Source organism: Micromys minutus (assembly GCF_963924665.1).
Source record: "Micromys minutus genome assembly, chromosome: 3".
NCBI classification, from domain to species: Eukaryota; Metazoa; Chordata; class Mammalia; order Rodentia; family Muridae; genus Micromys; species Micromys minutus.
In genome coordinates, this window is record NC_137972.1 from 82,456,164 (window position 1) to 82,471,190 (window position 15,027).

General features: G+C 42.8%; 1 protein-coding gene across 1 annotated transcript in view; it reads left to right on the forward strand.

Annotated features, from left to right (window-relative positions):
* The window catches only part of ADAMTSL3 (ADAMTS like 3), a gene marked incomplete at its 5' end in the record, with an annotated part of 198,667 nt that overhangs the window by 125,670 nt on the left and 57,970 nt on the right, over nt 1–15,027 (forward strand). Inside the window, 2 exons of the mRNA XM_080914464.1 lie at nt 2,297–2,586; nt 9,535–9,664. Of these exons, the coding sequence (XP_080770590.1) occupies nt 2,297–2,586; nt 9,535–9,664 (420 nt within the window). The remainder of the gene's footprint in view (nt 1–2,296; nt 2,587–9,534; nt 9,665–15,027) is intronic.

Consider the following 15,027-nt stretch of genomic DNA (forward strand, 5'->3'; position numbering starts at 1 on the left):
TTCTGGCTTCTGGCTATTATAAATAGGGCTGCTATGAACATTGTGGTGCATGTATTCTTACTGTATGTTGGATCATCTCTTGGGTATATGCCCAGAAGTGGAATAACTGGGTCTTCAGGTAGGACTATGTCCAATTTTCTGAGGAACTGCCAGACAAATTTTCAGAGTGGTTGTACCAGCTTACAACCCCACCAACAGTAGAGGAGTGTTCCTCTTTCTCCTCCTCCTCACCAGCATCTATCTGCTATCATCTGAGTTTTTGATCTTAGCCATTCTGACTGGTGTGAGGTGGAATCTCAGGGTTGTTTTGGTTTGCATTTCCCTGACAGCTAGGATATCAAGCACTTCCTTAGATTCTTTCTCAGCCATTCGATATTACTCAATTGAAAACTTTTTGTTTAAGTCTGTACCCCATTTTTAATAGGGTTGTTTGATTCTCTGGCATCTACCTTCTTGAGTTTTTTGTATACATTGGATATTAGGCTTCTATCAGATGTGGGGTTGTTAAAGATCTTTTCCCAATCTGTTGGCTGCCATTTTGTTTTCTTGACAGTGTCCTTAGCCTTACAGAAACTTTGCAATCTCATTAAGTCCCATTTCTTGATTCTTGGTCTTAGAGCATGAGCCATTGGTGTTCTGTTCAGGAAATTTTCCCCTGTGCCCATGTGTTCTACGGTTTTCCCTACTTTCTCTTCTAATAGTTTCAGTGTACCTGATTTAATGTGGAGATCTTTGATCTACTTGCACTTGAGCTTTGTACAAGGAGATAAGAAAGGATCTATTTTCATTCTTCTGCATGCTGAGTGCCAGTTGAACCAACACCATTTGTTGAAGAGGCTGTCCTTTTCCATTGAATATTTGCAGCTTTTTTTGTCAAAAATCAAGTGACCATATGTGTGAGAGTTCATTTCTGGATCTTCTATTCTGTTCCATTGATCTACCTGCTTATCTCTGTACCAGTACCATGTGGTTTTTAAACACAATTGACTTGTAATATAGCTTGAGGTAAGGGATGGTGATTCGTGCAGATGTTTTCTTGTTGTTGAGGATAGATTTTGATATTCTAGGTTTTTTGTTATTCTAGATGAATTTGCAAATTGATCTTTCCAACTCTATGAAGAATTGGGTAAGAATTTTAATGGGGATTGCATTGAATCTGTAGTTTACTTTTGGCCAGATGGCCATTTTTACAATGTTGATCCTTCCAATCCATGAGCATGGGAGATCTTTCCATCTTCTGAGATCTTCAATTTCCTTCTTCAGAGATTTGAAGTTCTTGTCATACAGCTCCACTCAGCAAGCGCTTTTTACCAACTGAGCTGTCTCCTCATCCTTATCCTATCAATTTATTAATATCCTGTGACACAAAGTATTGCCTCAGAGTAGCTTATATATACATATGTCCCCACCAAACCTGTTTTCATGCTGTATGAATGCACATGGGGGTTAGAAACATTTCTGCAGAGGGCCAGGGGTTAAATATTTTAGTTTATGCAGGATAAACATTCTGTCATAAATACCCAGTTCTGCCTGGTAACAGAGAAACAGACACAAAAGATAGATAAATAAGTGTGGCTCTGACTAGGATACAGGTTTTGTCATAGACACTCAAATGTGGGTCCTGTTTAATTTTCACACATCATAAGATAGCATCCACTTTCCTTACCAACAGCCTCAAACTGTAAGAATTTTTTGTAGCTGGTGGGCTCTTACAAGAACAGCTATGGAACAGATTTGGTTTGAGAGGCCCAGTCTGAAGACCTTCATGACTTGGTGGGTAATAATTCAGGCTGAAGAATAAATGTTTTACTATACGACCAGCTTATGCACCCCCAGCTATGATTGAGAACATCCAAACGCTCAGGAGTTCATTGGATAGAAAAAAACATCACAGCTTCATCCTTTGCAGACATGTCTGCCATAGCCTGCAGCTTAGCTGTTAAGTCTAGAGAAGGTTTAGCACTCTCCCCTGCTATAACCCGAAAGATCACCAAGACTGGCTGAATAAAGATTGGCAAAAATACCCATCTGGTAAATACAATCACATCATTATTGCTAAATGAAGGCCTATTTATCATATCGTTAAGAAATATTGTAATGATTCACACTGGTCTTAGCATGAAACTGATTTTTGTGTGGAGGCCAAAGTAGCATGATTTTTACTGAAAAAAAAAGTCTCTTTGTAAGTTTTAAGATCTCAAAACATGTTAACTACATAACCAAAAGTCATCAGAACCATAGAATTCCTCTTATGGCCCATGTGTGACCCCTTTCTTTGACTTCCGGTGTTCCTCAGGTTCATCCCAGAGCTTTGGTCAGCCTGCAGCACCACATGTGGGCCTGGCGTTCAGGTGCGTGAGGTGAGGTGCCGAGTTCTCCTCACGTTCACGCAGACGGAGACTGAGCTCCCCGAGGAGGAGTGTGAAGGCCCCAAGCCACCCTCTGAGCGACCCTGCCTCCTTGAAGCCTGTGACCAGAGCCCTGTGTCTCAAGAACTGGGTGGCCCTCTCCAGGAGAAGGACAGTGAGATGATTTACGACTGGGAGTATGCTGGCTTTACCCCCTGCACAGCAACATGTTTGGGAGGTATTCAGACTCCTTTCTAAGGGTTAGACATGTGGTCTGTTGCTAAGGGTGTGGCCTTGATAAGCCACATATGCAAGTAAGCAATAGTCCCAAGAGGGACAATTTCACTCACTAGCAAAATGATGCTTTTTCTTTCTTTTATATTTGGAAGATTACAGAATAATTAAACAGTACCTTTGATCTAAGAATCAGCTTCCCTGAGAGGGGAAGAGGTCCATCAGTTATATGGAATAAGTTAGAAAGTGCAGAGTGGATATATTGAAGCAATCTTATGTAGAAATCAGAGTCACAGAATCAGGCTGCCTAGGAATGCTTATAGCTGCCGCAATGGTCAGTAAGATGTGTCCTAAGAAAATGTTTTTGTTACTGCAAGTGGGACAGCAACCACTGCAGAGGTCAGTCATGTCACTCTCATGATGGATGACTGTGTGTATGGATAGAGCCAGGCTAGGCCTAGGAGGCAACTGGGATATGTGTGTGTGTGTGTGTGTGTGTGTGTGTGTGTGTGTGTGTGTGTGTGTACATATGGTCAGGTTCTGCTTAGAGGGGAGAGTGGGTGTCTTAGGGTTTTACTGTTGTGAAGAGACACCATGACTAAGGCCACTGTTATAAGGACAACATTTAAGGGGGGCTGAATTACAGGTTCAGAGGTTCAGTTCAGTATTATCAAGGAAGAAGCGTGGCAGCATCTAGGTAGGTATGGTACACAAGAAGCTTAGAGTTCTACATCTTCATCTGAAGGCCAATAAGAGAAGACTAGCTTCCAGGCAGCTAGGATGAGGGTCTTAAAGCCACACCCACAGTGATGCATCTACTCCACACCTACTCTAACAAGACGACACCTCCAAATAGTACCATTCCCTAGGCCAAACATAATTCAGACTACTACATTCCACTCCCTAATCTCCATAGACTTGTTCAAACATATGCGTCTATGGGGGTCAGACATAACATTAGCATAATGCAAAATACATTTGGTCCAACTTCAGAAGTCCCCATAATCAATAGCTATCTCAACAATGTTAAAAATCTACAGTTCAAAGTCTCTTCTGAGAATCATCTAATTCCTTAACTGTAATACCCAAAGCAAGACAGGAAACCAGCTAGACAAATTGAAAACTCTGGTTCACCATGTTTGATTCCAAAGCAGTCTTCATACCTCCAACTCCTTTTTTATCTTTGTTGACTGCAACAAACTTCTTTCTCCTGAGCCGTTTCTGCTTCCTATTAACAGCTTTCTTCTGTAGATATCTCATAGCTCCAGTATACCAAATATCTTGGAATCTCCAAGGCAACTTCATTGTTACAGCTTCTTGTTCGATTGTCTGGGATCCACACATAATCTTCTGGGCTCCTCCAGAGGGCTTGGGTCACATCTCTAACTCTGTCCTCTGTATCGCTCTAGGCTTTGGCTTACTCCATTCCACTGCTGCTGTTCTTGGTGATCATTCCATGGTACTGGTATCTCCAATACACTGGAGTCTTTTGCTACAACCATGCTTCACCAATATCTTCTCACAGGCTCTCTTCATTGTGCCAAGCCTCAACATTTTTGTATGATCACTCTAGTCCTGAGCTATCAACTACAACTGAGGCTATGCCTGGCCTCTCATAGTGCCAAACCTAAGCTGCTCTTCATGACCCCTTCATGCCTTCAAAACCAGTACTACCTGGGAGATTATTGCTGCCATGACCAGCTGCAGCACAAGGTACAACCTTGGCTATCCCTGAAACACAGCTCCTTTTGCCCTCAGAAAATGCTTCCCAGATGATTTCACCTCAGTGATTCTGGTTTATTCCTAATCACCACTAATTTCTTAACTCCAGCTAACCAGCATCAACTGTACCAGTAGTCCCTTCTATTCTTGACTCTAAAGCCAGAGCCGCATGGCTGAAGCTGTGGAATTCTGCTGCTTGCTGAGGCTGGAGCATGGCCTCATTTCCTCTATTTTCCAACTGCCTACGCTTTGTTGTCCTGAAATGTGCTCGGTAGATTGACATTGAACTTTGAGATCTGTATGTCCTTGTCTCCTGAAAGTTTAGATTGAAAGTCCACCACATCTGGACTTATGCTTTTCTCTACTTGGAACTTTCTCTGTACCAGGCTGACCTTGAACTTAGAGATCCACTTGCCTCTGCCTCCTGGGATTAAAGGTATGTACGACCATGCCTGAACTTGTTTCAAGGTCACCCTGTCCCTTAATCTGTTTACCTCCTTGAACACAGGATTCGGCTCTGTTTCACTTCCTAGTGTTTTTTTGATTACTTGAATCATACTATTTATATGTTTTCTTTCTAATATTGCTACACTTGTTTAAAACACTCTTCATAAAACTTAGCCAAAGAACAAAGCCACTGTTGGGTTTTCTTAAGACTTTCATTGTCAATACAATTAATATAAATCTCTTTACTGTAGCCTCAGGTCAGCTCTTCAGACAGGAAAAAGCAGCCACATTCTTCACCAAAATATTGAAAGAACTGTCTTTTGGCCACATAATAAAATTCTTCTCCCCTGAAACTACTAGAGCCTGGTTTCCATAGTTCCAGTCATCCTCAGCAACAAAGTTTTTCATATTCCTACAAAGATGAGCCATTAAGCCCCATTTAAAGCATTCCACTGTCTTCGAACTCAAAGTCCACACCCAAATCCACATTCTTCCTTGATCAGGCCTATTCCAGCAATACCCCAGTTCCTGGTACCAACTTCTGTTTTAGTTAGGGTTTTACTAGGCAGGAATAATACAGGAAGAGCTGAAAGTTCTACCTCTTGTTCCAAAGGCAGCTAGGAGAGGAGTGACTTCCATGTAGCTAGTACGAGGAACAAGTGGGCTCACTCCCTGAGCGCCCTGCATAGCAAGGCATCACTTCCTGAAGTAGGTCAGAAAACAAAAGAAGCATCATCTATCTAGGAGCCAGTGGCTCAGGAGCTTGGTGCACTCTCCTGGCAGTCTTGAGATAGTTGCCTAGAATACCCTAGTAGTTTGGAGAACTCAAGGCCAACCATTGTCCCACAAATCCTCACTTTTGAGTGTGAATTGTCAATCCTTGTCCTCTGGTCATCCCTGATTGTCTTTCCCTTCCCTGCCTATCAGTCCCTGAACCCACCCATCCTTGAGCCCTGCTCTGTCACATTACCACCTTGGCACTGAGCCTAGCTAGGGTGGTATGTAACTGACTCTAGGCTACAGCAAAGCCACTGTGTTGAGTATGGGGCTGGCCTTGTGTAATTCAGAGAAAGAATCCTTAGCCGAGGCTGGTGCAGTGGGGCATGCCTGCAAGCCCAGCCCTTGGAAAGTAGAGGCAAGGAGGTCAGGAGTTGCAAGGTATCCCTCAATGAGTTTGAGGCCAGTCTGAGCTACATGAGGGCCCTTAGCTGCCTTCCCTCTCCTCCTTGACTTGTTCCTAGAAGTCCATTTCAGCTCACTAAAAAGTTGTCCTTTCTGATTTACTTGGGCCTGAAGTATAAACCCCTCTCTCTTACTTCCAGAGCACATGGCCTCAGTGTCCCCCAAGTAATTTTGCCCCAAACTTAACTCCTCTCCCTTTAAGTTCAGTACCCTGGATACTTCTTCTTATGCACCTCGGAACCCTTGGCTTGCTCTTGGCATATAGAAAGGGCTCTTTCTACAAGCAGCGGAAGAGAATAAAAATGGAATCAGCTCACTCTGGGCTCATTTCAGCATGCTCCCCGTGGAAATGTGTTCCCGACATGGTACATTAGCCGGCACCGTTTTGTTCTTTCCAAATCCCTTCAAATCTTGACAGGCCTCAAGCTGTAGCTTTTTTTTCCCCCCAGCTACTCTTGATGTAATTGGTCACTTCCTGTCAGGCTCCAGTGATGTTTATGATGCCCTCCATACAGCCAAATAGCCTTCAACAATCCTCACTCCTCTCCAGCTGTGTCATCACAGGTCCCCGGAAAAGAATTCACCTGTGTGGAACGCTGGGCCATGCGTGCACTTGCTAAGTCATGGAACTGGTCTCTGGGACCATACCATATTTTGTTTTCTTCTCATTGCCTGAAAGTTTGTGGTAGTCTACACTTAATCTCACCAGCTAGTTTTCCAACATGATCCCAGGTGCATGTGTGTGCACACACATATATCACACATAAATATTATATGCATACATACACATAGAATGTAAACATATATCACAGTGCAACATACCACACAATAACTCATAACACACACACACACACACACACACACACACACACACCACCACCACCACCACCACCACCTTATATGTAAGGGTGTGATATGAACTCATTAATTACCCAACTCAAAGTGATCTAAAATAACAAAAAGAAATGTATTTGTTCTTTGCTTTGTTATTTTGAGATAGAACATTAGTATGTATCTCTGGCTGGTTTGAAACTCACTGTGTAGACGAGGCTGGCTTCGAACTCACAAAGAGCTGCCTGCTTCAGGTTCCCAAATGCTGGGATTAAATGAATGGGGTTAATGAATATAACTAGTTATATCCATTTACCTGTTTATTTCTTACTAAGGACTTTGGTGCACATAGATGTGGCCATGCACCATCACATATATGATGGTCCCATACTATGATACCATGCAGAGGTGTCACTCTGTATTGTTTGTGCAAAGACACTGTATGTTTGCACAAAGACACTGTATGTTTGCACAAAGACACTGTATTTTTGTACAATGAAATATTACCCAATAACATATGTCTTTAAATGTTTCCTTGACATTGGCTGTGTGTGTGTGTGTGTGTGTGTGTGTGTGTCTGTGTAACTGAGAGATGACACTTTTATCAAAACATTGTGGAAGTCAAGTATGGAAAAATATGGTCTCATGCAGCATTAGAGGAATTTATTATAAGCATTTCACTGAACACATTCATTAATGTACTTTAAGCACATTAATTTAGTGACATTCATTTTGTTAGGAATAAGATGAATTTTGATAAATGTACCTTTTTCTTTTTAAAAGATAACTCTTCATTCAAACCTTCAGACATAAAAAGGACAAAATCATATTGTTGGATCAGCATGTAGTCTGTGAAATATTTTGTCGATACCTTTGGAAAACATATTCTTCATCAATAAATATTCCACATTAGGTAGTAGATTTTAACTTTTTTCTGTCTATGAAAGAGTATGTCATGAGTGTTTGATACAAACAATTTCAAGTGGTTCCCTAAGCCCCTCCCCCAGTCAGTCTTCATAAAATGTTCCAAGGCAGTCTGAATACACTCTCTAAAAAATTTATTTGTTGCAAATTGAAATGTATTTTAAATATGACTGAAGTTTTCTTAGATTAAAATAAGTGAATACAATGTATCAGGAAATGATCATTCATTCTCCTATGAGGATGCAAAAAATTTTGATGTTTTGAAATAAAAGTGATATTTTTGTTTGATCAGTACTTGTTTGAAACACTCAAAGAAGATGCCTGCCAACTGCATCCTGTTGTCATGGCGAGCACACGATGGAGATGAAGAAACTGGGGGAAGATTTATTACAAAGAATTGAAGAAGAAAAATATCTGTTGTGAAAGTATTTTGGCCTAGGCTACATTTTGCAAAATGCCATAAAATGGTTGAATGGAAACATGGCATTCAGAAAAAGGGCCACAAGCTTGTAACATAACGGAATGTGGATCTGACATGAAAGCAAATATGTTTGCGTATTTCACAGAACAGTCAGTCTCTGCAGGCCTTTAGAAATTTTTTCATCAAAATTTGTTGTTATATTTCACCCAATTCCAGTTTTCAATACTTTTTGATTTTTTTTGTCTGAGCAAACAAAGGATGCTTAAGGAGAGTTCAGGCATTAGGAGTCACAGAGATTGTCTGTCTGGCCTCCGGGAACCAAGAGTGTGAATGCTCACATTCACACAGGGGCTATTGCTACATGGGAAGGCCATGTCACATTCTGGAATCCTCAGACTAGAAGACAGAGACCACTGAAACCAGAGGCAGGGAATTTATTCTTCAGGTTCTTTCTTCACCTATTTATCTATTTTTATCTTTCTGTTCTCATGTGTGTGTATGCCTGTGTATATATTGTTTGCTCGTGTCTGTACACAGATGGGCAGAAGTGCATGTAGTCCCTAAGTGATGTTAGGAGTCATCCCTGGTCAGTTATCTTCCTTATCCTCTGAAGCAGAGTCTCTCAATCAAACCCAGAGCTCACCGATATGGATTTGCCTAGTCTCCCCCAGCAGCTTTTGTGGGGGATTCCAGCTCACTACCTTCTAAGGCTGGAATTCAGATGAATGGCCATACCCACTGAGCTTTTACCTGTGTTTGGGGATCTAAACTCTGGCTCTCACCCTTGTCCAGCAAACACATTAGCTAATGAGCCATCTCCCTAGGCCAAATCTTCGGTTTCTAACCTACTCCCATTTCAGTCTTAATTTCTCTCTAAATTTTAAATTCCTTATTGCTATATAAATAAAATGGAGATGCAGATGCCATTTATTTGACCTCATGGGTTATTGTAGACTTAGGTGAAGGCACATCACATACTTGTGCTATGAGAGGCATTTCTGCTAATAGAGGAGGCACCACTAATTGCAGGAACAGTGCAGGGAACTCCAATCACAATGGGATGATTCAAAGTACGACTGGATTTATCAATGTGTGGTGATCTAGGGAAGATGGTATTCTGTAGCTGATGTAGTTTTTCCTTATACATGTTGGAAAGAAACATTTTGACTACAGGGGCACCCCGAGCTATGAATTCTTAGGAAGCAGCTTATTCTGAGTGTAGACTGCTCCTAAATGTTTCCAGATTGGTAAATGTTGGCAGGGACTGGGTTTAGAGGTTAATGAAGTGGTATTAAGGGTTAGAGACCTAGGCCTCTGATGAAGTCAAAAGGACAATGTGCTGGTGATGTAATGACCCCAGATCCTGTTGTCATTTTTTGCAGTAAGTTATTCTGTGCAAGTGCTGTTTCTCTTTCTGCCTTCCAGGCCATCAAGAAGCCATACCTGTGTGCCTACACACCCAGACCCACCAAACCGTCAACGACAGCCTGTGTGACATGCTTCATCGTCCTCCACCAATGAGTCAGGCCTGTAACATGGAGCCCTGCCCGCCCAGGTATGTGCTGTCTTACACAGCTAGCAAAGAAATGATGTCTGCAAAGAGAATCTCACTGTACATAAGACTCACAAACTTACCAAAGTGGATCAGCCAGAACCATTCAGAGTTCGCATCTGCTCAACTTATGCTGTGACCCTAGTTTTTGGGGTACATTCACGGCAACTAAGTTGGGGAGAATTCCTGACTTTCATTTGCATCAAACATCAACGGGCATAAACTGGCCTGCTATTATGCAAATCAGCCAGCATGCTTCTTTCTTCCTCCTAGTCTTCTCAAAGAAACTTTTACCTCTGATGACCTAGCATCTGAGGGAGAGGTGGCCTGGGCCCACAGCAAGTTCTTCATCACCTGTATTTGTGGAAGGTTCCATGGACTCTGTCTTATCTAAAACTCCCATAAATATAAACTACCTTCCCATGCTGGCTAGTCCTTGTCAACTTGACACACATTAGAGTAACATAGGAGGAGGGGACCTCAAATTAGGAAATGGCTCCATCAGATTGGCCTTCGAGCATGTTTGTGGTGCATTTTCTTGATAACAACTAATGTGGGAAGGCCCAGCCCACTGTGGGCAGTGCAACCCCTGGGCAGCTGGTCCTGGGTTGTATAAGAAAGCATGCCGAGCAAGCTACAGGGAGTAAGCCAGCTCTTTCGTGGCCTCTGCTTCAGTTCCTGCCTTGGCTGCCTTCAGTCACGGGCAGTAACCTGAAATAAAATCCAAAGAATCCCTCCTCCTCATCACTTTCAGTCAATGCCATTTCTCAGCAAGAGTGAAGCACACAGTGTCATCTTTACTTCTAACTTGCTTTGGGACTCACATTGTGGAGTATGAAATGTCAGCATCCCCAAAGAACAGGTAAGGGTATTTTGTTATGGGCTCTTTTACTGTAAGATGACTGTAGCCTGATTCCTGGCTAGGCCCTGGTAAGAACCTAGGATTTTAGCCCTCTGCCCCTGGGTGTCACTGGCTACTATAAATGACTCAGCATCGCTGGTTTGTCGCACATGTGTTTTGCAATCTTGCCTCAACTGTCCTTTTCCTGTGACAAAACAAATATCGTTATTTTGCGACTGTTCTGCAATGAACTAGTTGCCAAAAAAACTTAGAGAAGCCATTCCATCACCTCTCTCCCTCTGCCAAAATCTTCATGACTGCTTACTAAACTGCCATCACCTACTAACGGCAGGTTTTGTGATGGCTAGAAGAGAAATGATGGAGGAAGGCTATTGTGTCCTCTGCCATGCCAAGAGAACACAAGTGTGTTTTATGAGCGTCCAAGGAGTAAGTTGAAGATGTACATCCTGCCTTCGTGAGCCTTGCCCTCGGAGGGGAGGCCGACTCAGATGTCTCATGCTTGGTAAAAGTTTACCTGCAATGAGAAGATACCGTGGCTCTTTTCCATCTCTACATTTCTGACATTGTTGGTATATGTCAGAAATACTAGGAACTTCTTGGCTACTCTCAGAGCCATCTTTCGGGTCTTGGGTTGGATAATGCAGTAAAAGACCCATGGCTTCATGCTGCCAGGCAAAGTAAAGCCCAGAAGCAGCACAGGGGAGTCTCTTCCCATAGCTTCACACTCACATCTCAGTGACTGTACCCCAGGGTAATCCACATGAGAATTCTCATTCCAGAATAGGCAAGAAAAACAAAAGAGAAAGTTTTATCTCACTGCCAACCAAGACACTCACTATATTAACTGCATCCAGAGCTTTTCGTGACTATCGAACACAGTCAGTTCTTCATGTCCAAGTGTTCAAAGCAGTTGTGAACAAAAGTACTGTTTTAATGGCCCAGGAGAATAGCTCAACATAGAGGGTTATGTAACATCTATGTCTATCTAACATATATGAGACCTTATGTCTGACCGCTAGCCCTGTGAAAAGTTGCATTATTTATCTCACGTATATCCAAGTGTGTTGGCTAATCTTGGTTATCATTTAGACCCACCTGGGAAAGGGGAACACCAGTTGAAAATTTGCCTCCATCAGATTGGCCTGTGAGTGTGTCTGTGGAGCACTTTCACAATAGCTGACTAATGTAGGAAGACACAGTCTACTGTGGGCGGCACTATCCTTAGGCAGGTGAGCTTTGGCTCTGTAAGAAGTGGGTAGCTGATCTATGTGATCTTGAGTTTGGAAGCAGCTACACCTCCATACTCTCTGCTTCAGTCTCTGCTTCCAGGTTCCTGACTTGAGCTCCGGCTCTGGCTTCCCTCTTTAAGGGACTAATAAGTGTTAAGATAAAGTAAACCCTTTCCTTGCCGAGTTGCCATTGGCTGTGGTGTTTATCATAGCAACCCAAAGCAAAATAAAACACCAGATTCATTATTTCTTGTCACTATTTCCCAAGTCATGTAATCAAGCAGCTCTTTACAGTGTTCACATTGTACCAAGTACTATGGGGTAATCCGAAGGTGACTTAAAGTACATCTGAGGGTGAGTAGGTATAGAGAGGTGACACCACTTTATATACGTGACTTGAGAAATCATGGATTTCAGAGTCCTCTAGGGAAGGAGGTTGTCTTGGAACAGGTACAAAAGATGACGTTATTTGGGATAGTGTGGAGTGTGAATCCCCTTGGAAAAAGTCATTCAAAAGAATTATTCTTGGTACTAAGTGGGCATACCTTAATGAACCAAGTGACTTTCCCATGTTTTCTTCTCATTATACTACTGAAATCTGAATCAAATATTTTTGGAAAAGCAGGGTTTCCTAGTCAGGGTTTCTATTCCGACACAAAACATCATGACCAAGAAGCAAGTTGGGGAGGAAAGGGTTTATTTAGCTCACACTTCCACACTGCTGTTCATCACCAAAGGAAGTCAGGACTGGAACTCAAGCAGGTCAGGAAGCAGGAGCTGATGCAGAGGCCATGGAGGAATGTTACTTACTGGCTTGCTTCCCCTGGCTTGCTCAGCCTGCTTTCTTATAGAACCCAGGTCTACCAGCCCAGGGATGGCACCACCCACAATGGGCTGGGCCCTCCCCCCTTGATCACTAGTTGAGAAAATGCCTTACAGCTGGATCTCATGGAGGCATTTCCTCAAGGGAGGCTTCTTTCTCTGTGATAACTCCAGCTTGTGTCAAGTTGAGACAAAACCAGCCAGTACACCGGGACTTTCTTTGAACCCACAGGGACATCATCACCCTTTTACTGTGAATAAACAAAAAATATTATTCTTCATGAATACAGTTGATTGTGCTTCTGTATCTATAGCCATGAAGATAATTCCATCTCTGGAGTGTTTTCTAGAAACGCTCAGAGTATATATAGCCCTGCCTTCTACATGGTACTCATCTGTACATCAGAGCTCAGTAGAGAGGTCCTGGGGGTCCCACAACACATACAGACATCTTTGATGGGCTTTAAACAGGCCAAGCAGTGAGAAGAAATTGTAACTACTGTGTGTGCTATATTATACATATCTCTGCTACTTTAGTCAATAACTTCACATTTAGACCATTTGCCATTTAGAGATGTGGTAATGAATATGTAACATATAAATAACCTTGGTTTCTGGGTATGAGAACAGAATTATGGGTTCTTAGATTATTGGTAACTTTCCCAAGAACACACAATAAATAAATTGCATGATACAAAGTCAAATACAGGAATGGAGATTTCTCATTAAGTACTATCTGGTCCAAATTCTGCTTTTTCCAAACCACCAAAAGGAAGCTGCTCCCAGCAGAGCCAAGCTCTTGGTTTTCAGCCCTTGCTGCCTGCCATCAGCTCTCCCTCCGCCAGTCAGCACACGCTTTCTCTCTGTGGACAAATGAGCATAAAAGAAATGGTCTGGATTTGTATAGATTTCAAATGGTGACTACAAACGACGAACCATGAAATTCTCATATTTATTAAAAGGAGAGAAGACAACCGAAGACATGGGGGTACTTTCTCTATGTATGTCACTTCCATTTGCCATGAAGCTAGTGTTCACCAGAGCTCTGCTCACTGTTTCTAGTCCAGGACACTGAAAGGGAAGATATAGGTAGGGTAGGTTATCAGTAAAACTGAGATAAACAGAATGTTCCACAGCCTGAAAGCAGCACATCCCATGAGAGCAATTGCATTGCCACAGGATGAAATGGTGCCTCAGAACAGCGACGAAATTCTTCACTTCTTCTTAAAAACTGATATGTATGTTTGTAGGTGTGTACGTTGTTGTGTGCAGGTGCCCTGAGAGGTCAGAAGAGGGTGTCACATTCCCTAGAACTGCAGTTACAGGTAGCTGTATGCTGGACAATGTGGGTTTTAGGGACCAAAGTCAGTGCCGGGAATGAGCTCAGGTTCTCCTCAAGAGCAGAGGGGCTGAGAGAGTTCACTCTTCCTAACTTACAGCGTGACTTCCTCATATGGAGCACGCAGGCTGACTTCCATTTACCTGGGCGCTCTAGTGTGCTTTCTCTACTTGGCATAGGCTTAGATTCCTGGGGCTGCCTTAACAAAGCACAGTAGACTAAGTGGCTGGAAGAAAAGAAATTTATCATCTCTCAGATCTGGAGCTGTGAAGTTCAAAACCACAGAGTCAGCAGCGCTGGGTCCTTCTGAGGGCTGGGAAGGAGAATCATTTCCAGGCCTCTCTCCTTGCTCACAGCCTCCAGCAGTCTGTGGTTCACGAAGAACATTCTTCCTGCGGTTTTGTATCTACTACCCTCAGCATGTCTGTGTCCAGACTTCTCCCTCCCTTAAGACACCACTCGGATTGTCTTAGGCTTGCTCTAATGACCACTACTTAACTTAGCCATCTGCAAAAACTATTTGCAAATAATCTCAGTTATAGATGCTAGAAATTATGTAATTTCAGCCTCTTTGGAGGTCATAGTGAAATTCAGTACCATAAAAAGTTTTATGACCCTCACTCTAACCTTTGAATCACAGCTTCTATGACCACTGGTGTACACACACACACACACACACACACACACACACACACACACACACACACACACACATACACACACACATACACACACATACACACACATACAGACACACACACACACACACACACACACACACTCACATTCACCCTGAGGAATTTGCATGGGAACTACACTCTGTTACTCACTATGACCCATACTAGCTCAGGCTCCCTCGTGGGTTCTGAACTATTGTTCATACTGAGTCTTTCTCTATCTGGATATCAGTCAATTCTCTCTCTTGCAATGGAACCACTGACTTGCTTCTCATTGGCCAAGTGAAGGTAAACAGAATGTGAGTAGGAAACTGACCTCAGACACTTCGGAAAGAGGAGCTGCTGAAGGTCCCAAGAAAGGTGGAAATGGGTGGGAACACGTGGGGGCGTCTTCACAGCAGCATTTCTCCCTCTCAGGGATTTGAAGGAGCGACTCC